This window comes from Hyaena hyaena, unplaced genomic scaffold (genome assembly GCF_003009895.1).
Source record: "Hyaena hyaena isolate Hyena2069 unplaced genomic scaffold, ASM300989v1 scaffold_25, whole genome shotgun sequence".
NCBI lineage: Eukaryota > Metazoa > Chordata > Mammalia > Carnivora > Hyaenidae > Hyaena > Hyaena hyaena.
In genome coordinates this window covers 1,219,955-1,246,019 of record NW_024080657.1, presented here as the reverse complement: position 1 = coordinate 1,246,019, position 26,065 = coordinate 1,219,955, and the positions used below count along the sequence as shown (strand labels likewise).

Here is a 26,065-nt window from a genome sequence, read left to right as displayed (position 1 = left end):
TTCTACACAATGAACATGTATTAATTTTGTAATAAGAAAACAAAAGCTAAAAATTAAAAAAATAAACTTAAAAAGGGAATAATGATTTAAGAGTAGCCTCTAGGACCAACACAGGACCTTAGAAATTAGCAGTCTTAGACATGGCTTCACAGGTATAGATAATTTGACTTTAGGTGGACTACTTGGCAGAGTGGTTATTGTAAAGGAGTAAACTATTTGGAATCTCAAAAATAAACACTTTGTAGGTCAAAATTGGAATTGATCTACAAATGTATAATTTTCAGATAGAGTCTTAGAAATAGTCCTTTATCTCAGCTATTGTAGGCTTGTTGGCTGTTTGGTGTCTGGACCAGTGATCATTTTCATAGATATTCACCTCTCACCTGGGTTTTCTGGCCACATAGATCTGAGAGATCTGCTACATGACCCTGAGCCCTCTCTGCGCATCATCGCCTCTCAGGCTCTCTTCCAAATCCAGAAGGTAGGGACTGGACAAGATCCCAGGCAGACTGTTCACAGCTTCAGGAAGCTCATGTGCTGTCTTCCTACTTAGAAATGCAAGGCAAGTAACATCAGGTAAACACTAATCCTTTCAGAAACCATAGAAGCAATCAAACCCCATTTTTTTTCAGACTTAATAAAATGCCAGCCTGAAGCTACCTCAACCCATTTAGTTGAGAACATATTTTTTGCTGTTAAAATCTTTACGGAAATAGAATATATAAGGGAGGAAAGCTCTCGGTGTAAATTTGCAGAAATCATGAAATTCTATGGACTTTTTGAGGCATGCCAGAACTTCCATTAAGTTCCAGTCTTGATAAACAGGTCTAGCACAGCTTCAAAAAAGATTCTAAATAAATGTTAATATAGCAATTTTAGTATTGTTGGGTCTTCTGTCAAAGCCCAGGCTACTTGTCAACAATCTTAAGAATCAATTAACAACCAGTTCTTAGTGTTTGATATTATTGGTGTATGTTTATGAAATCCCTATGGCCTTTCTACTTACTTTCTCTTTCCCTTAAAAACTTTCAAGCAAGAAAAAATTTCTGCAGTGGTATAATCCTCAATCTACCCAAATTGTGCAAGATTTCCACTCTTTCTCTCCCCTTTTCATTTTCCTGATTCCCTCTCCTACAACTACTGTCAGATCCTCAAATGGCTCTAGAATGGGAACTATTATTTTTTGAGCACCCACAGTATGCATTAAGCATAGCTGGAGAAAATTTCCTTACAAGGAGAAGTTTCCCAAGAAAGAAGTTAGTTTGTGTTGGGTGAACACTTTGATAAGCTGCATGTAGAAGGGTGGGAACCCCGAAGAAGCATACCAAATTAATTAGAAATGGTCACTGTTGGTCTAATTCCCAGGCTTTTGTTCAGTTGAGGAACATAAATGGAGAGCCACAGGTGAACTTTCTAGGGCAATGGAGAGGCCTCTGGGAGGTGGTGACATGGAGTGTCACATAAGAGGTTGAAAGAATCCTTTCTCTTCACTCATATATACACCAAAGAGGAAGTGAGTCAACTGGTATGTGAAAAATAGACACATCCAATGGTGAATTGCATTAAGTTTTTGCTGTAAAGTGAGCAACATGAATCCTTACCACCCTGTCCCCTCGATTTTCACCTTTCACCCCCAGCTCTCTGCCAAGACATCTTTACAAACGAATTTCTTTATGATTCATGGTGAGTTGGGTTTGGTTTTAGGGGTTGTGGCAGCAGGTCAAGTGTGACCTCAAAAGGATCCCTGCCCAAGAGAGGTCTTCATATTTGAGACTAGCAGTAAGGAGTTTTGAGGTAATCGCAGGCCCCAGCTATCTGCTGAACTAAATCTTAACCCTTGGGCAGAGCTAAGATGACACCTTGAGGCTAGCTGCTGGATGTTAAACTTCAGTGCACTGAGCACATTTGAGCTACACGCATCTCTTGTTGCTCTCTCCTTGGTCTCATTCAATTAAATCACCTTCACTCTCTGCTTTTGAACTGTCCATTTTTTGAATTATCCAGTGAAAATTACTAACACTTATTGAGTATTTACAATGAGCCAGACTCTTAAGTACATTATATGATTAACTCTTTTAATCCTCATAACCATTTCCTATATTGTTCTCTCCATTTCACAGACAGGGAAGCTGAGGAACAGAATATGAAACTGACTTGCCCTAAGTCATATTAACTAGTAAATGCCAGAATTCAAACTCAAGTAGTCTTGCTCCAAAGGCCACATCCTTGGCTAGTCTGCTCTGCCCTTTTCTTTTTTTCTCTTTTTAAATTTTATTTATTTTGGGGGGTGAGTTGCAGAGAGAGAGGGAGAAAGAGAATCCCAAACAATCTCCTTGCTGTCAGCATGGAGTCTGGCATGGGCCTTGATCCCACAAACCATTAGATCATGACCTGAGCCAAAATCAAGAGTTGGACACTTAAACTAGACTGAGCCATTCAGTCATCCCTGCTCTGTGCTGTTCTATTCTGCTCTGTCCTTCTAATGTCAGTAAATGCAGATCCACTCTACAATTAAATCCCAGTTGTTAAACTCATACCCCAAATTCATATAACAAAAAAAAAAAAATGCTGTAAAATGATATTGAGCCTCAAATAATTAAAACAAAGTTAGCATATCTTATTATTTAATAGGATATTATGCATATCATACACTGTAGAGGAGTGGACTTAGAACAAAAGCTGGCGGTTATTCTTGAGGAATATTGTTGGAGTCCCTGGTTTGACCTCATATACTACCCTGTCTCATAGCAGTGAACAGACCTCTGGGTTTAGGATGTGGTTTAGATCGCCAGGGATATGTAAGAGGTTGAAGGAACCCTTTCTCTTCATTCATATTTATGCCAGAGTCCATTTCCCTCCAGGCAGATTTTTATTTTCTGAGTAATACTGCCAACGGGGAGGGGCAAGTACAATAATACTTGTTTCATTGTGTTAAAATTCACAGAGAGAAGCATCCACTAAGAAGCAGAGGTCTGGGGCACCTGGCTGGACTTGTCAATGGAACATGTGACTCTTGATCTCAGGGTCATGAGTTCGAGTCCCACATTGGGCATAGAGATTACTTAAAAAAAAAAAAAAGCAGAGGTCTAATTTTTACTGACTACCACAGCAGTTTGAGAAAGTACTTGAAGACGTACTTAATAGTGATTATATTAACAAACCCAAATATCCAAATAGTCCAAATAGCTCCATTATTTTTATACAAGGCTCTCCTCAAACATGATGTTGTGTTTTCATGGAATTTTTTAAATATATAAAACAAAAATTTCTGGACATTTAATTTTGTTATAATATGTTAAAAATTCAATATAAGTGAATAGGATTTCAGTTTTATTTTCATCATATACTATTAAAAGGTATTGCTCATTATCTGTTACTGGCCTAGCCATGTCTTTATTATTTTAGATTCTTACCTTTTATACTCTTAGTATTGCTTTTCTTTCTTATACTGAGATACATATTTTATTAAAAACTATTTTTTTTCTTATTGAAAAATTAAACTGTCATGTAAGTAAGAGATGGGTTTGGGGAAGGAGAGAATCTCCTAGACATCAACCCTGGCAAGTAAACTCGCACTGGGTAAAATTGTAAAATCTCTGTCTCCTTCCAACTTCCCCCTCCTTTCTGGCTCCAAGCTCCATTTCTATCTCTCCCTCTCAGGAAGGGATCTAATGAACTGGCTGTTATGTGAAAATTATTAATAATGCAAGTTTTAATGAGCTTTACTCTTCCAGGGATGTTTGCTTTTTTTGATTTATTTTTAAATCTTTTTCTGTTTTAATTTTAGAGAGATTGAAAGCAATGCAAGTAGGGGTGGGGGAGAGGGAGAGAGAAAGAGAGACTCTTAAACAGACTCCACATTCAGTGTGGAGCCTAATGCAGGGCTCAATACACAATCCTGGGATCATGACCTGAATTGAAATCAAGAGTTGGAGCCTCAACGGACTGAGCCACCCAGGCACCCCCAGCGATGTTTGCTTTTTAATAAGGTATATCTCTAAGCCAAAGGCATGAACCTCTAATTGAGAAATGTTAGGCATTACAAAGCAGGATGGAGAGGAGGTATTTGGAAATGAGTTTGAAGGTAATGGTGGGGAATAGAGATTTTCCTGTCATCCCGGAAACCGTATAATATCAGCTGCTTTTCCTACACCTCTTCAAACCCTTGTCAGAACACAGCAGAGGAAAAGGATTAGAAAGAATCATTAACTGCCTTCTGTTACAGAAAACACAGAGGGAAGTGATGGATTCTATTCTTCCTGAACAATGGTGATGACTTCCCAGCACAAAGGATGACTGAGTGCCAATTGTTGAATGCTTCAGTGATGTCTCCTATACTTTCTCTCACTCTGTAGAGTTTATAGTCTGAAGTCCAAGGAAGACAACATTGGTTTAAAGTGGATCCTATGGATACCAAAGAATCTTTATGAGGGACCTGTCACTCCCACCCTCCCCACTTTTCTTTTAACAGAGGTCGTGGTATGAATACAGCAAGGGACATTTTTAAAGGGAGCAGGGATATGAGAAGAGGTTAGGAAGGAGATGGAGCTGAGATTCTAGAAAGGATGCTCATGCAAATGAGATTAAAAGGTAGAAGGTTGTTAGAGACTCTTGAATGCTGACAAAAACTGAGGACTGATGGATGTGGGGGGGTGGGGGGATGGGCATGGAGGAGGGCACTTGTGGGGATGAGCACTGGGTGTTATGTGGAAACTAATTTGACAATAAACTATTTGTAAAAAAATAAATAAAAGGTAGAAGGTTGAGACAGTTTAGAAGATATATCAAACATAGAGTCCAGCTCTATTGGCCCCTCGGACACTGGTTGTCAGCGAAATCTTGCCCCAGACTACTTCAGAAGACACAGGTAAAAAAAATCTCTCTCTCCAGACACTCAAGTATTTATGAGGTCACAGTTCTACATACACCGTACAAGGCTGTATCTCCCAAACCTTTGTCTTTCAACCACCCTCCAACCAAAGCAAACCTACTATATCCTGCTGACTTAAACTCTGGTTGTGCATCAGGTGATCTTAGGAAATCACTTTTGTGGCAAAAAGGGCAGGACACTAAAAAGGATAAGAATTTGTCAGTAGTTCAAATCAAGTATTCTGACCTTAAAATTAAAGAAATTTATTTTTTCAGGAAAGACCTCAAGCTTTTCCCCTGCAAGAGCTTTAGTGATTTCTAAGGAATTTTGTATTATATTATGGCCCAGAGTATCATTTCAGTTCAAGACCCCATAAAATTATAAAGTTTGGCTACCCAATCCCACTACATTTTAATAGTTTCAGATGAAAAATTTTTTTTTCAAATAGGCCAAACACATTTCCATAACTTCCTTTGTGGTACCCTGTTTTAGAGCTTTAAATAATCTTGCCAGAAATTTTTCTTTTTTCAGATTTCTAAACCAAAAGTCTTGTGCTAAACTATTTTCAGCAACTGAATTATCAAAGTAATTGAAAATGGAATTTAAAAAGTTTTAAAAGAACTTCAGAACCTCAGACCTTTTTACTACCTAACAATGAATTGTTATGGTATTCTGGTTGTTGTAAGAACCTTTTAAGATATTTGAAATATTAATATCATAACACTACCCAAGCCTCATCACTGCCAAAAGTGAAATAGAAACATGAAATAGGCATTAGTTAAGTGGTCTTATATTGAAAAATCAGTAAGTGACTAAATCTGAAAATAATCTCAAGATCTTCATCTCTGCGTCTGATTCCTTATGTGAAAACCCTGTGCTTCAGTACTTTTCTAATCAAAATATTAACTCGGGATTTATTTGAAATTAAAATGCAGCATGTAAAAAGAGAGAAGTTCAGAAAACATTTTTGTTTTTATTGATTTATGATAGATTTATTAAAGTGGTAATGTGTATATACATATGTGTGTATGTGTGTGTGTGTTCAAAATTCAGAAGCTACAGAATATTCCTAGTCATCCACTTCATCTCCCTAGAGGTACCATGTTATCAATTTATTATATCTCCAAGACATAGTTATGCATTTATGAGTAAATATGTGTATTCTCTTCTCTGCTTTTTTCACAAATCAATTTTATTTATTTATTTACACGTAGGCTCCATCCCCAACATGAGGCTTGAACCCACAACCCTGAGATCAAGAGTCTCATACTCTACTAACTGAGCCAGCCAGGCGCCCCTTTTTTCACAAATTATACTATTCTATACACACTTTTCTGCACCTTGCATTTTTCTCTCCTTCATATCTTTGAGATTTTTCTGTATTACTCCAAAAAGAGTTTCCTCATTCTTTATTCCTGCCCAGTATTTCATTGTATTTATTATATTAATGGACACTTAGGTAATTTATAATTTTTTTAAGAGAGAGCACTAGTAGGGGGAGGGATAAAGGGAGAGAGAGAGAATCTTAAGCAGGGCTTAATCCCACCACCCTGGGATCATGACCTGAGGTGAAACCAAGAATTGGAAGCTCAACTGTCACCAGGTTCCCTGATCATTTCCAATCTTTGGGACAAACAATACTGTCACATATGGTCAAGTGTGTCTTTAGAAGAAAATCCAAAAAGTGCAATCACCAGGTCAAGGGATATGTTATTTCAAATTTAAATATTGCCAAATGACTTCCCTGGAAGTAGTTAACAGTTACCCCCTAGTGATGTAAGAGCATGCTTTTCTCCCCACATCCTTGCCTGCACAATGTGATATTCATTCTACAGATATTAATTGAATTCTTGCTATGGCCCAGGCACTATTTTAGGTAATTAGGAAATATCAATGAATAAAATAAACCAAAATCTCTAGTGGGGTTTGTAATCTACCAGAGGAGAAAAACAATACAATGTATCATAATATATAGTATAAATAAATATAAAATCATATAGTATGTTAGAAGCTGGAATATGTTCTGGGATAATGATCAGAGTATGAGGAATCAGTAATGTGGTTATGTGACCAAGGGGTACAATTTTAAATAGAATGGTTAATAGTAGCCTTCATTGAGGGGATATTTGAGCAAAGACTTGAAGGAAGTGAGGGAGTTAATTATGTAGACCTGGGGAAAGAATATTATCAGCAGAGGAAATAGACATTTCAAAAGCCATAAGGTGGGGCACCTGGCTGGCTCAGTCAGTGGAGCATGTGACTCTCGATTTCAGGGTTGCAAGTTTGAGGTTGTGAGTTTGGCGTAGAGATTACTTAAATAAATAAATCTTTAAAATGAAAATTTTAAAAAGTCATAAGGCACTAGGGTTGCCCAGTGTATTCTAGGAACCAAAAGACCAGGATGACTGGGGTGGGATGAGAAAGGAGAAATAAGCAAATGAAGGCAGAGGGAAATGAATTTTTTGAGAGACCAGATCCAGATTCCCAGTGACTTGTAAGCCCTGACAAAGAGTTTGACTTAACTCTGAAATGGGGAGTCACTTAAGTATTTCCAAACTTTTGGATTTTTGACAACTGAATAGGTTTAAAAAGTGTTTTTCAGTGGTTTAGGTCTGCATTTTTTTCTTCTTAGAAAGGTTGAGCACCTTTTGATGTCTTAAAGCTGTTATTTCCTTTCTTTTTATTTATTTTTTTAATATTTTTTTTACAAATAGTTTATTGTCAAGTTGGTTTCCATATAATACCCAGTGCTCATCCCCAAAAGTGCCCTCCTCCATGCCCATCTCCCTCCCCCCCCCACACACCCATCAGTTCTCAGTTTGTTCTCAGTATTCAAGAGTCTCTCATGGTTTGCCTCTCTCCCACTCCCCCACTATTTCCCTCCTTCTTCTCCCCCATGGTCCTCCATTAAGTTCCTCCTAATCCTCCTATACGTGCAAACATATGGTATTTGCCCTTCTCTGCCTGACTTATTTCGCTCAGCATAACACCCTCAAAGTCCATCCATGTTGCTACACATGGCCAGATTTCATTCTTTCTCATTCTTAAGTATTCAAATCCTTTCCTCATTTTGAATGTTCAGTCTTTTTCATGTTGATTCATAGGAACTTTTATATATTGACAAAATTAGTCTTTGGTCTGTTATATGTTGTTACAAATTCAGTTAACACATAAAATGGTCTAACTACATGGGTTTCACTCTTGTCTATGGCATTTCAAATTTTAGGACCATAGCAATAACAGTGTGAGAGTATATAGAAATTAATTCATGATTCTCTATTCCTGCATCTTATTTTTTTAATCAAATATACAGAGAAAAATAGTTTCTGAAATGAACAAAATGCTTAGAAGTCCTTAGGTGCATTTTAAAAAATGTTTATTTACTTTTTTTTGAGAGAGAAAAAGGGGGTGTGGAGGAGTAGACAGAGAGGGGGAGAGAGAGAGAGAGAGCGGATGAGAGAGAGAGAGAAAGAGAGAGAATCCCAAGCACGCTCCACACTGTGACACTTAGTGGACATAGCCACCCAGGAGCCCCTTAGTTGCATTTTTTTAATTAACAGAGCTAATCAATAAAAGCAGGTAATGGAAAAAATATCTTAAGTATCATAGCATACATACATGACCAGTCTATTTCCTTTATTTTATAGCATACATTTTACTTATTAGGTTAATTTTTGGAATAAGTACACAGTTCAAAGGATACCAAAGATGCACAGTAAAAGGTAAATTTCCTTATTTTTATCTCACCACTATTGAATTTCTCTTTCCTCATGCACTACAGTTCCCAGTTTCTTATATATCCTTCCAGAGACATCTTATACAGATGTGTGGGTTTATATAATCTTCAGTCTGCTTGCTCTAAGTGGACGCATTCCTAACCTCAATTATTCATTGTAAATTCATGCATTTACGAGTTAGCTCACCTGGGTGGCTCAGTAGTAAAGTGTCCGGCTCAGGTCATGATCTCGCAGTTCATGGATTTGAGCCCCACATCGGGCTCTGGGCTGATAGCTCGGAGCCTGGACCCTGCTTCAGATTCTGTGTCTCCCTCTCTCTCTGCCCCTCTCTCACTTGTGTTCTGTCTCTCTCTCAAAAATAAACATTAAAAAAAAAGAATTAGCTATACTGATGGGGATGACATGTTTTAAGATTTGGAAGTAAAGATTAGGATCAGTTGTTTCTGGTACAGTAGGAAAACAGTAAAGGAAATAGTAAGTTATAATTGTTATTTGTATGGAAGTTTCACATAATTTTTTCCCTTGCATTAGTTGTATAATTTAGACATTATTGTTATTGCCGTTTTACAGATGAGGAAACAGGCTCAGAGAGGTTAAAGAATTTGCCAGAGAGCACAGAATCAGTAAGTAGCAGAACTAGGACTTAAACTCAAGTCTCTTGATTCTAATTCTCTGCACTTTCTTTGGTAGCTCCATAGGGAACAGCCTTAGCTATTTCAAAGAAGGAAAACATCAGTTTCTCTAAACTGAATGAGGAAATTGAAATGAGGCAAAAAGCAATGGTGTAATCTCACCAAGGCTATTTGTTATTGCTATCTTTGAATGTTACATATATCCCTCTCATATGGTTTGACTTTTCCATCAGGATCCTTTGCTTTGGGCTAATATGTGGGGTGGTTTTTACTTAATAATGTTCAGTTTTCCAGCTTCCCTGGGATTAAGGGTGAGCAAAATTATTCTAGGTATGCATGGGTTCAGGAAACAAAAATGATCCTAAGTTTTGGTCCTGGGTAGAATTAACTCTGTGTCAGTAAAATCTCTTAAAGGAAAACTTAAAATGCTATCCTGACATACCTTCTTGTGACCAAATTGAGTGCCCCAGACATAGATTTTGATGGATAAAGATCTTAGAATTGCATTTTTAAGTTAAATTGGACTTTTTAGTTTGTTTCCTTATCCAAAGACTAAAGTAAGAGGAGTAAAAATCACTTAATTGTCCTTGTGAGTAGGACTGGCACTACTTTCCTGGTAGGGACCCAGCTCAAGGACCATCCCTTTAGTTTTCCTTTTGAGGAACAAGAACAGTAAGAATGAGGAGGCCAGGTCATGCCCCTCCCCTACAACTCTCAACTGCTTTTTTTTTTTTTTTTTTTTGACAGTTAAAAGGTTAGGTGAGTAGTTTTTCATTAGAGGAGCATGTATGTGCACAACAAGTACCTGCTTAGGGCACAGCAAAGCTGGGGGACAAAAAAAAATTTTTGAAAGAATTTCAAAATGAAATAGCCGTGTTGAAAAAAACAATCAGGGGCGCCTGGGTGGCTTAGTCGGTTAAGCGTCCGACTTTCGCTTAGGTTATGATCTCGCGGTTCGTGGGTTTGAGCCCCGCGTCGGGCTCTGTGCTGACTGCCAGCTCAGAGCCTGGAGCCTGTTTCAGTCTGTGACTCCCTCTCTCTCTGACCCTCCCCTGCTCACGCTCTCTCTCTCTCTCTCTCTCTCCCCTAGAAATAAAACATTAAAAAAAAAAATTTAAAAAAAACAACAATCAGAACTCTGTTGCACTTTCTTTTTGTTGTTTTTTTTGTTGTTGTTGTACTTATTTTGTTTAGAATTGTATTTTAAATTACATCTGGAGGAGGCACACTATAATAATCTTTTTAGTTTTAGAGCCTCTAAAGACCTTAAGAGGTTCTAGACGCATGCTCTGGGAAACTGTGAAATATTAAACCACAACAAGGAAGCTAATCATAGGTCCTATCACACAGTGGAATCAAAGCAGAAACAACTTTCACAATGTCTCTGCCTTCACTTCATTTTCTATTCGAAATTCAGTTTAGTTTAAATGGGCATACCACTGGCTAATAAGAAAAAATAAAAACCAACATGAACCCTGATAAAAAGCAGGGAGAGCATATTCATGAAAGAAAATAAAGCAGCATATAGTTGAGGCTGGATCTGACAGCCGTGTCCTCAGTGCTCAATGCTGAGCCGTCTAAATTTGATTCAGTTGTAATCAAATTACAAATTCAGAACCCCTGAAGAGTTCTGAGAAGGAAAGTGACATCGCGTAAATGTTGCTTGAGAAAAACTAGTAACTAAATATAAGATGGATTGGAAGAGAAAACATAAAATGTTGAGACAACTAGAAACCTGATGGAGGAGGAATCCACAAGCTTTAATGACGAGGTGTAGGTCATGAAGGAGCTGAGGAGTCGATGACTAAGAGGAAAGCATGGGCAGGTTTGGGGTGGGGAGTGTTTGGTGACTACGGCAGTACTATTTATTGAAAACCAATGACATTGTTTGGTTACAGTCCAAAAGAGGAGGAAAAAAAGAGTACTGCTTAAATAATGCTTTATTTCATAAGGGAATGAAGGGAACATAAGAGGTTTTTTCTTTCATCTCGGCCTCACTGCCAACGCATGTACTTCCTAATAACTCGGCTTAGGACATTAGAAAGAATTACAACATGTCAAAAGAAACTCATAAAAGTAAGTCATTGATGGGCTGCCTGGGCGGCTCAGTTGGTTTAAGCGTCCAACTTTCGCTCAGGTCATGAATCTCGCGGTTCGTGGGTTCGGGCTCCACATTGGGCTCTGCTGACAACCCAGGGCCTGGAGCTTCCTTTGGAATCTGTGACTCCCTCTCTGCCCCTGCCCCGCTCATGCTCTGTCTCTCTTTGTCTCTTAAAACAGAAATAAACGTTAAAAAAAAAAAGGTAACTCATTGATTTAATGTAAAAGGTGACAGATCAAGTAAATCAAAATATAGGAGATAAAATTGGAAGGCTTTACATAGACAGGATATGACTTACTGAAATTCCAAAGGTAGAGCCTAGATCCAGTAGTGGAAAGAAGGAAAAATGTATGTTTCTCAGTTTTTGTTTGCCAAATGACATTTGAGAGGTGCTTCTTTTGTTTCTTGGATCATTTTTAAGCCAACAATGCCCCTCAGTTCAAGTCTGGACGTTCTGAAAGAGCAAAGGAAGAATCAGTATCTTGGGCAAAGCAGGCATTCAGTAAACATTGTGGAATGAAGAAATGAAGGAATTTCAGGACTCCGTATGTATGAAGTGGGAAAAGAATCCGGAGAATCAAATCCAGTAGCAAAGACGAAATGGGCTAGAGTCCATATGCTGCAACTCACTGAAAGCCAAACTACTAGAGAAATGTCAAATGGGGCAGTGAGTCTCTGATTTGCTTTGGTTTATAATTCCTGAAGCTCTTTCCTTTTAACTTGGTTTTTTTTCAAGGTCAGAATTACCCTCTGCAGTTCAGATCTGGATAAAAAATAGATTGATTAGTTATGGCAAAGGCAAAAAACTCGACACTTCTCAGCTCTTGTGATCCTATCCAGGACCAGCTATGAAAGCCAGGATCTCATGAGGCAGAGTTAGTTTTATTCTATTTTTCCTCAAAAAATTCTGACCATAATGATTGCATTTGACAGACCAAGTGATGTTTCCCAACAGTTGTTCCAAACAAACCTTAACCTTCTCAACCCCCCCACTGCATGTTGCTCTATTTTGCACTCAGCAGAGCACCTAGCAGTTCTGCTTAATCTAAATGTAAGGGGATAACCTTCCAGACAAGAGCTACCTTGAAAAGAAGCCAGGCTCTGGATTCCTGGCTTGGCCATGTTTTTCAGGGCCTGGCTAAATCAATGATCTCTTTATCTTTAGTCTCTCTCCGCCTGCTCCTGTTGCTGATTTTTCACATACTTGTGTTTCCCTTACTCTAGAAAATTCCCTTCCTTTTGCCTCTCCACTACAAAACTTCTTAAAGCTTTTATTTCCTACTTCCAACTTTCTGACCTTCCTCCTTTAGCCCCTCAGCCATAGTACTCTGGCTTCCACTCCCCATGCTAAAGAAAACTGCTCTGGCAAAGGTCAGATAATTCTCTTCAGTGTTGGGCTCTATGGATACTTCTTTCTTGGCCTCTGAGAGACCACGCCTTTATTTTCATATCTGTTTAGACAGTTCATTCATTCCTCAAATTCTGCCCATCTCTGAAATGTAGGTGTTCCTAAAGGTTCTACCCCGGAGTCACTTCTCATGCCAACACACCCCCTACCTGCTCTCTTAGCATCGGGAATTGCCTGAATATTCCTCAGATCCAGGCTGTCCCCGTTCCTGTAGCTCTCTCCTTAATAAGCATAGGTTAATCAGAAAACAGATGAGCCACTACAAGAGGAACTTCACCCATCTTACCTCCACTAATCCTGACATTTCTTTACTGAGCGACCCATTGGCACTGGAGATAGACCTCCCGTCAACCACCCATACCAGCCCCCTGAGTAAAAACTAATGGGAGGAGAGTATCTGTGCAGATGTTATGTGCCAACATTCCCTCCAGAGAATAATGCAGCTCAAGTCAGCTGCAGTAGTAGCTTCTAGAAGGAAGGAGAGTTGGAAGTGCCACATGGGTAATTCAGTTTGATTTTGAGTTGGAGGGGTAAGAGGAGTTTGAGTTTTTCTCATTTGAGACCTGGCTTGTAGCTGGCTCCCAAATCCCACCCCTCTGCACGTGTTGATGTGAGGAGACTGAGAAATTGGCAGGAGAGGAGAAAGGGGCTACCTTCCAGGTTCCAACAGCTTCCTCTTAAACTTTCTGCAAGCATCCTGAACACAGCTGCTCTGGAATTGATCTCATCCCTCTGCTTGTACCCCCATTCCAGTAACAGCATCACCTTTCATCCTCTTGGCCTAGATGGAAACTTCAGTTACTGGGGACTCTTCCCTCATTAAGCAGTGCCCCATTCAGTTCTGAGGCAATGACCTCTCCTCAGACTGGCTCCTTCCAGTGCTGGACCAGCCCCCTGCGATCTCCATACCTCTGCCCCTGCCCCATCCAATCTGTGCCCCACTGTAGCCAGAGGGACCTTCCCAGAACATATATGGATCACTCATTACCTCCTTTCATTAACACCCTCCACTGATGGGGCGCCTGGTAGCTCAGTCAGCTAAGCGTCCGACTCTTGATCTTGGCTCAGGTCATGATCTCATGGTTTCATGAATTTAAGCCTCCAGTCGAGCCCTGCACTGGCAGCACAGAGGCTGCTTGGGATTCTCTCTCTCCCTCTCCTCCTCTCAAAATAAATAAACATGAAAAACAAAACACTGATAATGTCTAGGCTTTTAGTGGGGCTTATGAGGTCCTTTGTAACCTACTCTGACTTGTCTTCCATTTTCAGCTTTGATGACTCCTTCCCTCACCCAAGCATCAATGGACATTTTGTAATTTTTCAAACACACTATGTTAAGTACTATGAGCCACGCACTCATGAAAACTTTGTAATATGATGGACGTGAAAAAAAAGGCCCCTCCTTTCATTCAATTCCCATTTGAGTAGGAAGGGCCAGTGAATAAACAAGATAATTTCAGATAGCGATATGGTATTATGAAGACAATGAAACGGGGTGTTGGGGAGAGGGTCAGCTACTTTAGATACAGTGCTCAGGAATGGCCTGGGAAGGTAACATTTAGTTGAACTTGAATGAGGAGGAGCCAGACAAGCAAAGATCTGGTGTTGAGTATTTGGGGCTCTTTTGAACAGCATGTGAGAAAGGCCTTGAGGCAATAACTAGCTTGGCAGCTTGATATTTTCAAGGTTCCAAAACAAAGCAGTTAGGCTGCACCTGATTAAATACTTGGGAGGGGGGCAATGAGGTGAGGCCAGATCACAGGGGGCCTGTGGGCCATCGAAAGGACTTTGGATATTATTTTAAGGGCAAAACGAATCTTTTGAAAGATTTTGAGAAGAGTGACATGCTCTGGATCACTCCGGCTCTTCCTGGAGAAGCCGTTTTGGTGGACCAGAAGGTAAGCGTGGAGACCAGTCCCACGCCTTAAGGCTTATGCTCAGGCTATTCCTGAGCTTGGAATGACTGCCTTGACCAGGACGGTTCCCAGGGTCACTGATTACTGCAATTCTCTCAGCCGAAGGTCTAGCGTGGTTTAGCAACCAAGAGAAATAGGGAGATGTTCCGTGATATCCTTGCCTCACCAGCCCTTCTTCAGTCATTCATCAGACCACTCGCTGGGCTGGGCGCTGGAGACACGAATCCCGAGGCCTCCCGCTGTCACGGGACCACTTTTTTCTGTTCCGGCCTCAGTCACCTAATTCAAGGGACAAGTCTCGCTCAGACGAAGTATGGCGGGACAGAGAAAAACGCAGGCCCATGGGTTAGTGGTACAGAGGAGGCTTCTCCCGAAGACGATCGAGGAGGCCACCTCGCAAGAGGTAGCTCAGCCCAAACCAAAGAGCCGCCGATAGTGGGGCAACGCCGCGGGCATCAAGGCAGAATGTGGACTACAATTCCCAGCAGACTCTGCGTGCGGCTGCCGATCCCTCCGCTTCAACTTACTGCGCTGGATGTGCCCATCGCAGCCCGACAAAGACCAAGCCCAGGCTTTTTGTTTTATTTTTTTTCCCCAGGAACTGAGATCAATCTTCTTATCACACATCTCCAGAGAGAGGCTGCTGGGTGCCCTGGAGGAGAAACGGACTTTTTTGAGGTGGAAACGCGGATGCAGACTATCGGAGAGACGTCGTTCTAAAACCACCGACTTTCGCGCGCTTTGGCGCAGGGGGTTGTGGGTAGCGCGCCCAGAAACGAGAAAGAGTCGGGGGGCTGTGGCCGCGCCGCCCGCAGGGCCTGAAGGGATGTTCGAGGACGAGCCCCACGCTGAGGGGGCGGCGGTGGTTGCTGCCGCCGGGGAGGCGCTGCAGGCTCTGTGCCAGGAGCTGAACCTGGACGAGGGGAGCGCGGCCGAAGCCCTGGACGATTTCACCGCCATCCGGGGCAACTACAGCCTAGAGGTGAGCGGCGGCAGGTGGGGCGGCCGGACCCGACCCCCGCCAGGCCCCACCCTCGCCCCGCCCCTACCCCCACCCTGTGGGGCGGTGGGAGTTTCCCCGCCGGGAAGGGTCGCTGCCCAGCCTGGCGCCGAGGAGTGCGAAGCTGGAAGGGCGGGTGTAGACCGATCTATCCATTTTCTTTCTGAGGCGGGAAACCGAAGTCCGGAAGAGGAGCGGCTTGTCGAGGTCACACGTCACTCGGGGGTCCCCTAGACCCCAGACCAGCTTCCCTCCGCTCCGCCGAGCGCCGCAGACGTCGTGATAGGGCCCGTAAAACTATTAAAAAGCCAAACGCCATCATGGCAAAAGCTAAAGTAAATTGTGGTGCCGACACCGCTGCCCAGCTCTTTAAATCTGTTATCTCACTTAGTTCTCGCCACGATCCCGGGAACTGGACCTGGCATCGCCGTTCCACGAAAGGGCTTAGGCCCCTGGCCCAAGGGCACACGGTGGGTGGTGGAGCGCGTCTAAGGAGTCGCACCCATTTCACCGCTCCACCCGTCGGCCCCGCCCAGGCGGAGGTGCGAACCGCCACCGGGCAGCGTGTGGGCTCGTCCCAGCCCCAGGCTTCTGGTCGGTACCCTGATGCTTAGCACAGTGCCTGGTTCTGAGTAAAAGCAGTGTGGGCCGTCACTCTTAGGTTTTTCCCAGCCGTTCTCGCATTGAGCCCTCCCCACAGCCCTGTGACTATGGCAGGGCAGTATTCCACCTGCTTTCCAGGTAGTAATACCGAGGCCCAGAGAATGGTCTTGCCCAGGGTCGTTCTGCTAATTATAATAGGAATCCAGACAAGGAGTGTAGTGTAGGGATAGCATTGCCGGGGGATGTATTTCAGCATATTTAAATTCAGAGGTTTTCTTCCATGATCCAAGGAGCCTAGAGAAACACACACACACACACACAGTGCTCCACTGACTCACCACCCACTGATAAAATTAGTTGGTGGGTTCAGAAGCCTATTATAGTTGGATATTTGGAATTGAGTGTGTCTGTATGTGAGGGAAAAATACCTAAGAGGCACTCTTGTATGTCTCTGGGGTAGGACTGTTGGAGGCTGGATAAAGGACAGTGACCTGCATCCATGAGTGGCATGATTGGAAAGCTGAAGGAAGAATAAGAAAGGGAGATTATGAATTATGGCCACTCAGTGAAGACAAGTTTTTAAAAGCCTGAGAGCATTTCTCTGACATCCCAAGTCCTCTTTTGGTCTGTCATTAAATAAGCATGTGCTGTGCCATCTGGTCAAGGCATTAAACTAGGCACCCCTTTCAGATTCCTGAATATGCCAAGTTTCTTCCCACTTGTGTGCTTTCTTCATGCCACACCTTCTGCCTGGAAATTTTTTCCTCACCCCCAACCAACAGGCAAATTGAAGAACTAAATCTCCAGTTAGGGGAAGTTAATCAGGACATCTGAAATGTTTGACCTAGAGAGCACAGATCTGTGAATTAAGATTTGGTGTTTATTCTGTCCAGAGTCTTTTATATTCCTCTTCCTCGTTTGTTTTTTAAATTATTTATTTTGAGAGAGAGCACCAGCAGGGAGGGGCAGAAAGAGAGGGAAAGAGAATCCCAAGCAGGCTCCACAGTCAGCGCAGAGCCAGAATTGGGGCTCCATGCCATGAACCGTGAGATCATGACCTGCAACCAAAACCAAGAGTGGAGGGACACCTGAGTGGCCCAGTCAGTTAAGCATCTGACTTTGGCTTAGGTCTTGATCTCATAGTTCGTGGGTTTGAGGCCAGCATCAGGCTCTGTGCTGACAGCTCAGATTATGTGTCTTCCTCTTTGCCTCTCGCCTTCTCACGTTGTCTCTCAAAAAATAAACATTAAAAAAATTAAACAAGAAGAGTTGGACACTCAACCAACTGAGCCACCCAGGCACCCCTCTTTTTATTTTTCTTTTGTGTGTTTTTGGTGAAAGACTCTTAAGAGTAGGTATTTTCATGTATCTACTGTTTTTTTAAGGCAATCTTAAAAAAATCTTTTTAATGTTTATTTTAGGGAGAGAAAACGCACATAGGAGCAGGGGAGGAGCAGAGAGAGGGAGACAGAGGATCTGAAATTCATGGAATCCATGAACTTCAAGATAATGACCTGAGCCGAGGTCAGATGTTTAACCAGTTGAGACCCCCAGGCGCCCCTCTACTGTTAAGAAGCCTCTCCCCATCTTCCTGCTGGTCAGGATACCTAACAAGTTCCTGATTACATTTCTCCCTTGCCTTTCCCTCTTCCCCTCTTATATTTTGGTGTCTACCTCTGTGAATCCTTCTCTGACCTCCACTCAAAATCATTTATTATCTGATTTTATCTCACACTTTATCTTCAATTCTTACAGCATGTCTCATTATTCTAGATAATGGTTTTCTGTTCCTTTTCTTACCTCTAGATTTTGGATAATTCCATGAGGTCAGAAACTATCATTGTATTTCTAATGTCTAGCATCAAAATAAACAGTAAAGATTTTTTTTTTTTTTAGGAAAAAGAAGCAAAATTCCAGTACTTATTTTCTCTATCTTAACGGTGTTTTAATCTAGTAACCTGTATACAATGGCTTTTTAAAAAAAATTTTTTAACGTTTGTTTATTTTTAAGAGACAGTGTGAGCGGGGAAGGGGCAGAGAGAAAGGGGGAGACAGAATCTGAAGCAGGCTCCAGGCTCTGAGCTGTCATCACAGAGCCCAGCATGGGGCTCATGCCCATGAAGCACAAGTTCATGACCTGAGCTGAAGTTGAATGCTTAACCGATTAAGCCACCCAAGCCCCTCTCCAATGGCTCTTGTAATACTTACTTGGATGCTATTCCCAAACACTTGGTTAATCAAGGCTTCTAAAAATACTCACACTTAAGCTTACATGCCTCATTTAATACACTGAACAAATAAGATTTCTCACTACTTTAAGGCAGTTAACACTGGGCTTTAACTCTATCGGTGGCCACACATTTCTGCCTACCCCTTTTGGATTATTGCAAGAAATCTTTCAATGTTTTTATCCTTCTAGAATGTGGTCTTAAAGAGGATCTGTAATATGTTGTGTGTCTAATTCTTAATCCTTAAAATTCATATATAATTCAGTAGTAAAGTTATAAAGTGATTCTAAGACAATAAACTATTTGTAAAAAAAAAAAAAAATAAAGTGATTCTAAGAGACACCTGGGTGGCTTAGTCATTTGAGTGTCCGACTCTTGATCCTGGCTCGGGTCATGATTTCACACTGTTTGTGGGATCAAGCCCTACGTCAGGGTATGCGCTGACAGTGCAAAGCCTGCTTGGGATTTTCTCTCTCCCTCTCTCTGCCCCTCCCCTACTCACATGCACACTTCTCTCTCAGAATAAACAAACTTCATAAAAACTCTTCAAAAAAACTCTTGATTTTGGCTCAATTTGTAGCATCAAGCCCTGCATCAGACTCTTCGCTGAGTATGGTACATCTTTGGATTCTCTGTCTCTCCTCCTCCTCCCTTTCTCCCTCCTTTCCTACCTCTGCCCCACTCTCCCGCTCTTGCTCTCTTGCTCTGTCTCTCTCTCTAAAATTAAAAAAAAAAAATTTCAAGATTAGGTCAATAACTCCCCATATTTTTACCTCACAAAAATGATGGTCACCTTTATGTTGTACGAGATAGATATGAACTTTTTATGTGTCTCCCTGGCTATCTTTCTACTCAGTACTTTCCTTTCTCTGGTTAAAGAAGAAACATAAAACGGTAGAAAAGAACTTAAGCATCATCAAGGCCGTGACTGGTGTTATAAAATTGAGAAAACCAGTGTTGAGAAATTTTAAGAGAACTCGTTCAATAATATTAGATTTGGGGTGTAGAGGAAAGATCTGTTTTTAAATTAATGCTGATTTATCATCTTACACAGGATTGGGAGTAAGGAGTTTTATACCCATTACTGCAAAACTAAGCTTTGTGACCTTGGGCAAATATCTTCATCACTTTGACCTGTTGTATGCATAAAGAAAGACCAGATGGTTCTAAGATCTTTTCTGGTTCTAGAATTCAAGCATTTTAACATAATATATCCATTTTACCTTTTGTCTTTTGCCTGCCAGGGAGAAGTTATACACTGGTTGGCATGTTCATTATATGTTGCATGCCGCAAAAGCATTATTCCCACTGTTGGGAAGGGTATCATGGAAGGAAATTGTGTTTCACTTACCAGAATACTACGTTCAGCTAAATTAAGGTAAAGCATTTTAATGTTTCAAACACTGTTTTATAAGTCCTAAATTTAGCTTTAGAATTTAATTTCTGTTTAACTCTTTCATTTTAAGTTTGTTATCCTGTAAGTATCCTTTTCTAATTCTAATATTATTCCATTGCCTCTCTTCCTCAAATTCTGACTTCAAAGGTCTCTATATTAAATCTTTTTTTCTATACCTTTTTTATTTTTAAAATTTGGAGATAATTTAAAGCTTTTAGAAAAGTTGCAAAAATAAGGAAGATAGAAAGAACACCCATATACTATTGACCCAGATTCACCTATTGACATTTTACCCCATTTGCTTTGTCATTTGATCTTTCTCAAATAATAGGTTTTCCTCCAACTATTTCAAAGTAAGTAACATACATTATTATAGCCCTTTACCCCTAAACAGTTCAGTATATACTTAGATAACTACAACAGTTATCAACTTCAGCAAAGTTAACATTGATACAATATTTTAATCTGTCATCTCTATTCTAGTTTTATTAGTTGATCCAGTAATATTCTTTATAGCAATTTTTTAAAAGAATAATTTCCAATCTAGGATCAGTTATTACATTCACTTATCATGTCTGTTTAGTTTCCTTTAATCAGAAGTATTTCCACATCAAGAATATAGTCCACAACCACCTACTGCCCCCCCCCCCCCCCCCCCCCCCCCCCCGCTTTTATGTTTATTTTTGAGAGAGAGACAGAGTACTAGTAGGGGAGAGGCCAAGAGAAAGAGGGAGACATGGGATCTGAGCAGGATCCAGGCTTCAAGATGTCAGCACAGAGCCTGATTCTGGGCTCGAACTCAAGAACTATAAGATCATGACATGAGCTAAAGTCGGATGGTTAACCAACTGAGCCGCCCAGGTGCCTCATCTACCCCCTCCCTCCCCCGACCTTTTTAATAGATTACTCCTCATTTTGGATTTGCCTCATGTTTTCTCATACTTAGAAGCAGTTACATATCCCCAGATAGAAAACTACAAAAGTAGTTTTGTGTCTTCACTATATCACATCTGGAGGCACAATATCCGTTTGCTTCTCTTTGGTGATGTTAATTTTGATTATCTGCTCAAGGTGTTATCTTGTTTTTCTACTATATAGTTAATATTTTTACCCTGCAATAAATAGACAATCAGAAGGTCCTAGCTATAGCTTTTACTTGCTCTAGTATTACTCATGTGGAAATATTTGCTTGGATACAAAACAAAAGAAATGTAGTAAACCAAATATAGATAGGTAGTAATGTTCTCACTTTCTGGGTTTTTCACCCATAATAAGACTATATGAGGTTGTTGTCTATTTGCTGTTGGTGGGTTTCCAGCATGGAAGAGAAACAAACTTTGAAAGACCTATCCAGGGAGAGCAGTTAAGTTTCAATTCACGCTAAATTAAAAAACAAAATTTTTTTTCCTCAGAGCAATTTTAATTTCTGTAAGTGGAAAAATTGTACATTCAAGACAAATTTTTTCCCCTCAAGACAATTTTTAAAACTTTAATAGATATCAATTTTTGTCACTGTTGATAAAAATAAAATGAAAGATTGATAATTAAGATTGATGGAATTCACAGAATTTTTTTAATTGAGTAAAACATCCCTCTTCATTATAATATAAAATAATCAGACTTTCTATCAGTGTTTCTCATTATTGACCATACAAAAATTTAAAAATATTTATAATATTAGGTTGTTGGGGAAACTGAACAAAAAAGAACAACTTAAAATTTAGAACAGTATATGGGGCACCTGGGTGACTCAATTGGTTAAGTGTCCGACTTCGGCTCAGGTCATGATGTCACGGTTCATGGATTTGAGCCCCGCGTCGGGCTCTGTGCTGACAGCTTGGAGCCTGGAGCCTTCTTTGGATTCTTTGTTTACCTCTCTCTTTGACCTTCCCCTGCTCATGCTGTCTCTCTCTCTCAGAAATAAATAAAAAACACTAAAAAAAAAATATTTTTTTAAATTTAGGACAGTATGTGATAAAAATTTCAAATAGTGAAAACATTCTGGAGCTTTATGGTGGTGATGGTTGCACATTGGGAATGTACTTAATAGCACTTAACTGTACACTTAAAAATGGTTAAAATGGTAAGTTTTATGTTATATATACTTTTATCATAATTTTTAAAAAGGTTCACAAATTTTCAAATAATACAGAAAGTTCAAAAATGTAAAGATATCCCTTCCTTTTTTTCTTCTTCCTCAGAATTAACCACTTAAACAATTTACTGTTAATAAATTGTTAAACAGAAAAAAGTCCGTTTTTCAGTGTTTTCATTGTTTTTTAAGACATAAATGAGATCATACTATATGTATTGTTTTGCAGATGCTTTTCTTAATATTCTGGTAACCTTTACATATCACCATAAGTAGCTCTTCCTTACTCTAGGATTTAGGATGTAAGGATGCTTCATATACTTAGCCAACGCCTTTCAATGACCATTTAGGTTGTATCCTGTTCTTTGTGATAATACACATTTGAACATCATTGTAAAAATGTATTTCAGATAAATTCCTAAAAATGTAATGATGGGTCAAAAAAGATACTACTTTTTTAAATGTAGATTGATATGAATTAAAAAAAATTTTTTTAATGTTTATCTTTGAGAGAAGGGAAGGGTCAGAGAAAGAGGGAGATAGAGAATTCAAACCAGGCAAAGCCTGTCAGCACAAAGCCCAGTGTGGGGCTTGAACCCACCAATCTTGAGATCATGACCTGAGTCAAAGTTGGACATTCAACCAACTGAGCTACCCAGGTTCCCTGATATAAATTTTTTCAGGTGTTAGATTCTGAACTACTAAAAGAGCATAGACCAGCTTCACAGTGTTCATTCAGACAAAGAATTACAAGTGATTTTATTTATAGTGATTTATAATAATTTGGACATTTTCACAATTTCAACTTTAAGGATAATTTTAAATGATTATTTAACTCTGTTTTTTAATGTTTGTTTATTTTGAGGGGGAGAGAGAGAATTCTAAGTAGGCTGGCTCATGAGCTGTCAGCAGAGAGCCTGACATGGGACTTGATCCCACAAACTGGGAGATCATGACCTGAGGCAAAACCAAGAGTCCCCAGACATTTAACCCACTGAACTACCCAGACAGACACCCCTGATTATTTAGATCTTTATAGATAGGGAAGAATTCCCATCAAATATTGCTCATAAATCATATTGCAAAATACTCTGCAAGTGTAGATTATAGACATGTAAAACTATAAAATTTTTATTGAATACTTACCTGTATGCTAGGCACTTACTATATACTAAGGGTTTATATGTCTTTATTCAGTTAATCCTCACAGTTAATCCCATGAAATAAATCTCATTTTACAGATAAGGAAACCAAGTCACCAAGAGCTTAAATTACTTCCCAAAGATTATACACCTAGTAAGTGGCAGAGCCTTGCAAGTCCAAGCTGTATTACATATGCATCCACCCACAAATATTAGTATGTTTGTTTTGAACTGTATTTATATATTCAGCCTCAGTTTGTGAAAAATTTAACCAAAGCAACTTTCAACTTAAAATGAGTTCCAACTATAAATTTATTTTGCTATTAAGTGTAATATAAAAAAATAGTTTTCTGTTATGTAATTTGAATTTTATTTTGTCTGAATCCTATTGTATTAAGTATTGAGAACTGATTTTTCCACATTTTTCACAAGTTTTTTAGCAACTTGTGATTTAAGTAAAGATGACATTCATATATTCATTATTTTCATGTTATAATAGAACCTGAATGAATATTTAGTTCATGAATAATTATTTTTCATAATTTTAATTGGAACATTGATCATATTAACTTTTTATCGGTAATTTTCTTTTTTATTTTTGAGTGCCAATAACATTCAGTAGTGTGCTGCTATTGGGGCATATGCCCCATGTTTACCATCCCTACTCTATATTTGGTTTAGGAGGTGTGTGTGTGGTAAAATCTACATAACATAAAATTTACCATTTAACCAATTTTAAGTGTATATAGTTCAGTGGCATTAAATATGTTTACATGGTACAACTATCAACACTATTCATCTCCAGAACTTTTTAGTTTCCCAAACTGAAGCTCCAAAACAATTAAACAATGACTTTCTTCTTCTCCCTCCTCCTAGCCCTTGGCATGTATCAGCACCTCATTCCTTTTTTTGATATCACATTGTGTTTATCTACTTATTAGTTGATGGATATTTGAGTTGTTTCTACCTTTGTATTAAGAATAATGCTGGGGCGCCTGGGTGGCTTAGTCGGTTAAGCATCCGACTTTCGCTTGGGTCATGATCTCGCGGTTCGTGGGTTCGAGCCCCGCGTCGGGCTCTGTGCTGACTGCCAGCTCAGAGCCTGGAGCCTGTTTCATTCTGTGACTCCCTCTCTCTCTAATCCTCCCCTGCTCACGCTGTCTCTCTCTCTTAGAAATAAATAAAAAACATTAAAAAAAAAAAAAAGAATAATGCTGCTATGAACAGTTGTGTACAACTTTTGGAGACATATTTTCATTTTTGGGGGGTGTCGATACATGAATGGAATCGTTGGGTCATATGGGAACTCTATGTTTAACCTTTTGAAGAACTATCAGATTGTTTTCCACAGTGATTCCACAAGTTTACATTCCCACCACTAGAGCTTGAGGGTTCCATTTTACCAGTATCCTTGCCAATACTTGTTATCATCTTTTTTATTATGACATTCTAGTAGGCATGAAATGGTATCTTGTATTTCCCTGGTGGCCAGTGATGTGGAGTTTCTTTTCATGTGCTTATTGGAGTAATGTTTTCTTTACAACAGAATTCCAATGAACAGAATAGTTTTGAAAGCTATCAAGTTTACTCTGCTTCTTTAGTTTCTAAAAATCATAGTCCTAGTTTAAGTAATATCAGTGCTGTAAGTTTTTTTTTTTGGTTTTCAAACATTCTGATGTACTTTGTTCCAGGTTAGAACAGCCATATTTGGGATACCAGTAAATACAATGGATTTTTATGGGGATGTGTTAGTCAAGCCCCTTGTTTATAAAAACAGACACCAACTACCAACTTTGGCTAACTTAAGGAGAAAAGTAATTTACTGAAAGGATATTGAATAGCTGACAAAGTCTTTAGAATGACCTGAAAAAATAGACTTGGAAAGTGTCCAGGAACTAAAGGAGCCTGGCTGCAGCCGAAAAGCATATCACAAGAATTCATCTAACAAGGACACGACTTGCATGATCATCTGTGCCATCCTTGGACATTGCTACTGTATTTGTCCCTAAGAGCTAACTGATTGTAAGAATTAACCAGTTGCTCTGTTCTCCCACCAGCTCCAGATTCAAAATCCCAAACATATATCAAGGATCTCATGTTTTATGCCTTCACCCTAACCTCCAGTGAAGGTGATCTTTCTAGCAGATGGCAAGACTCAAACTAGGGGAATTCCTCAAACAAAGGAAAGGATTTCACATACTGAGCATCCCTGCCTCCCCAAACAAAGTCTCCTACAAGAGACTATAATCTGTCAGTCCAAAAAAATATTTAGTAATCTGGCAAAAAAATTTTTTTGCTGTTATTGATAAGAAGTTTTTCTAAGGGGCACCTGGGTGGCTCAGTTGGTTAAGCATCCAACTTCAGCTCAGGTCATGATCTCACCGTTTGTGGACTCGAGCCCTGCATCGGGTTCTTTGCTGACAGCTAACTCAGAGACTGGGCCTGCTTCACATTCTGTGTCTCCCTCTCTCTGACCCTCCCCTGCTCTCGCTCGCTCTCTCTCTCAAATAAATAAAACGTTAAAAAAAATTTTTTTAGTGTTTATTTCTGAGAGAGAGAGAGAGAGAGCAAGCCAAGGAAGAACAGAGAGAGAGGAAGAGAGAATCCCAACCAGATTCCAAGCTGTCAGCACAGTGCCTGACACGGGGCTCAAACTCACACACTGTGAGATCATGACCTGAGCTGAAATCGAGAGTCAGTTGCTTAACTGACTGAACCACCAGGCACCCTAATAAGAATCTTTTATTTTTTTATTTTATTTTTTTTATAATGAATGCATCTTTCTTTTTTTTTTTTTTAATGTTTTATTTATTTCTAGGAAAGAGAGAGAGACAGTGTGAGCAGGGGAGGGTCAGAGAGAGAGGGAGTCACAGACTGAAACAGGCTCCAGGCTCTGAGCTGGCAGTCAGCACAGAGCCCGACACGGGGCTCGAACCCACA

General features: G+C 39.9%; 2 protein-coding genes and 1 long non-coding RNA gene across 3 annotated transcripts in view; 2 read left to right on the top strand and 1 right to left on the bottom strand.

Moving 5' to 3' along the window:
* MROH8 (maestro heat like repeat family member 8) overlaps positions 1-3,000 on the top strand; it is a 59,292-nt gene extending 56,292 nt beyond the window's left edge. Inside the window, exons 23-24 of the mRNA XM_039227112.1 lie at positions 405-562; positions 2,945-3,000. Coding sequence (XP_039083043.1) covers positions 405-553 — 149 coding nt within the window. The 3' untranslated portion in view covers positions 554-562; positions 2,945-3,000. The remainder of the gene's footprint in view (positions 1-404; positions 563-2,944) is intronic.
* Positions 3,001-11,644: 8,644 nt separating this feature from the next.
* LOC120228643 lies at positions 11,645-13,795 on the bottom strand. The gene is made up of 3 exons (XR_005527540.1): positions 13,737-13,795; positions 13,402-13,529; positions 11,645-11,794 (listed from the first exon to the last, which is right to left on the bottom strand). It is a non-coding gene; the product is annotated as an uncharacterized LOC120228643 (long non-coding RNA).
* A 1,624-nt stretch (positions 13,796-15,419) lies between these two features.
* Positions 15,420-26,065, top strand: part of RBL1 (RB transcriptional corepressor like 1) — a 60,563-nt gene continuing 49,917 nt past the window's right edge. The window contains exons 1-2 of the mRNA XM_039227186.1: positions 15,420-15,646; positions 19,740-19,873. Of these exons, the coding sequence (XP_039083117.1) occupies positions 15,491-15,646; positions 19,740-19,873 (290 nt within the window). The 5' untranslated portion in view covers positions 15,420-15,490. The remainder of the gene's footprint in view (positions 15,647-19,739; positions 19,874-26,065) is intronic.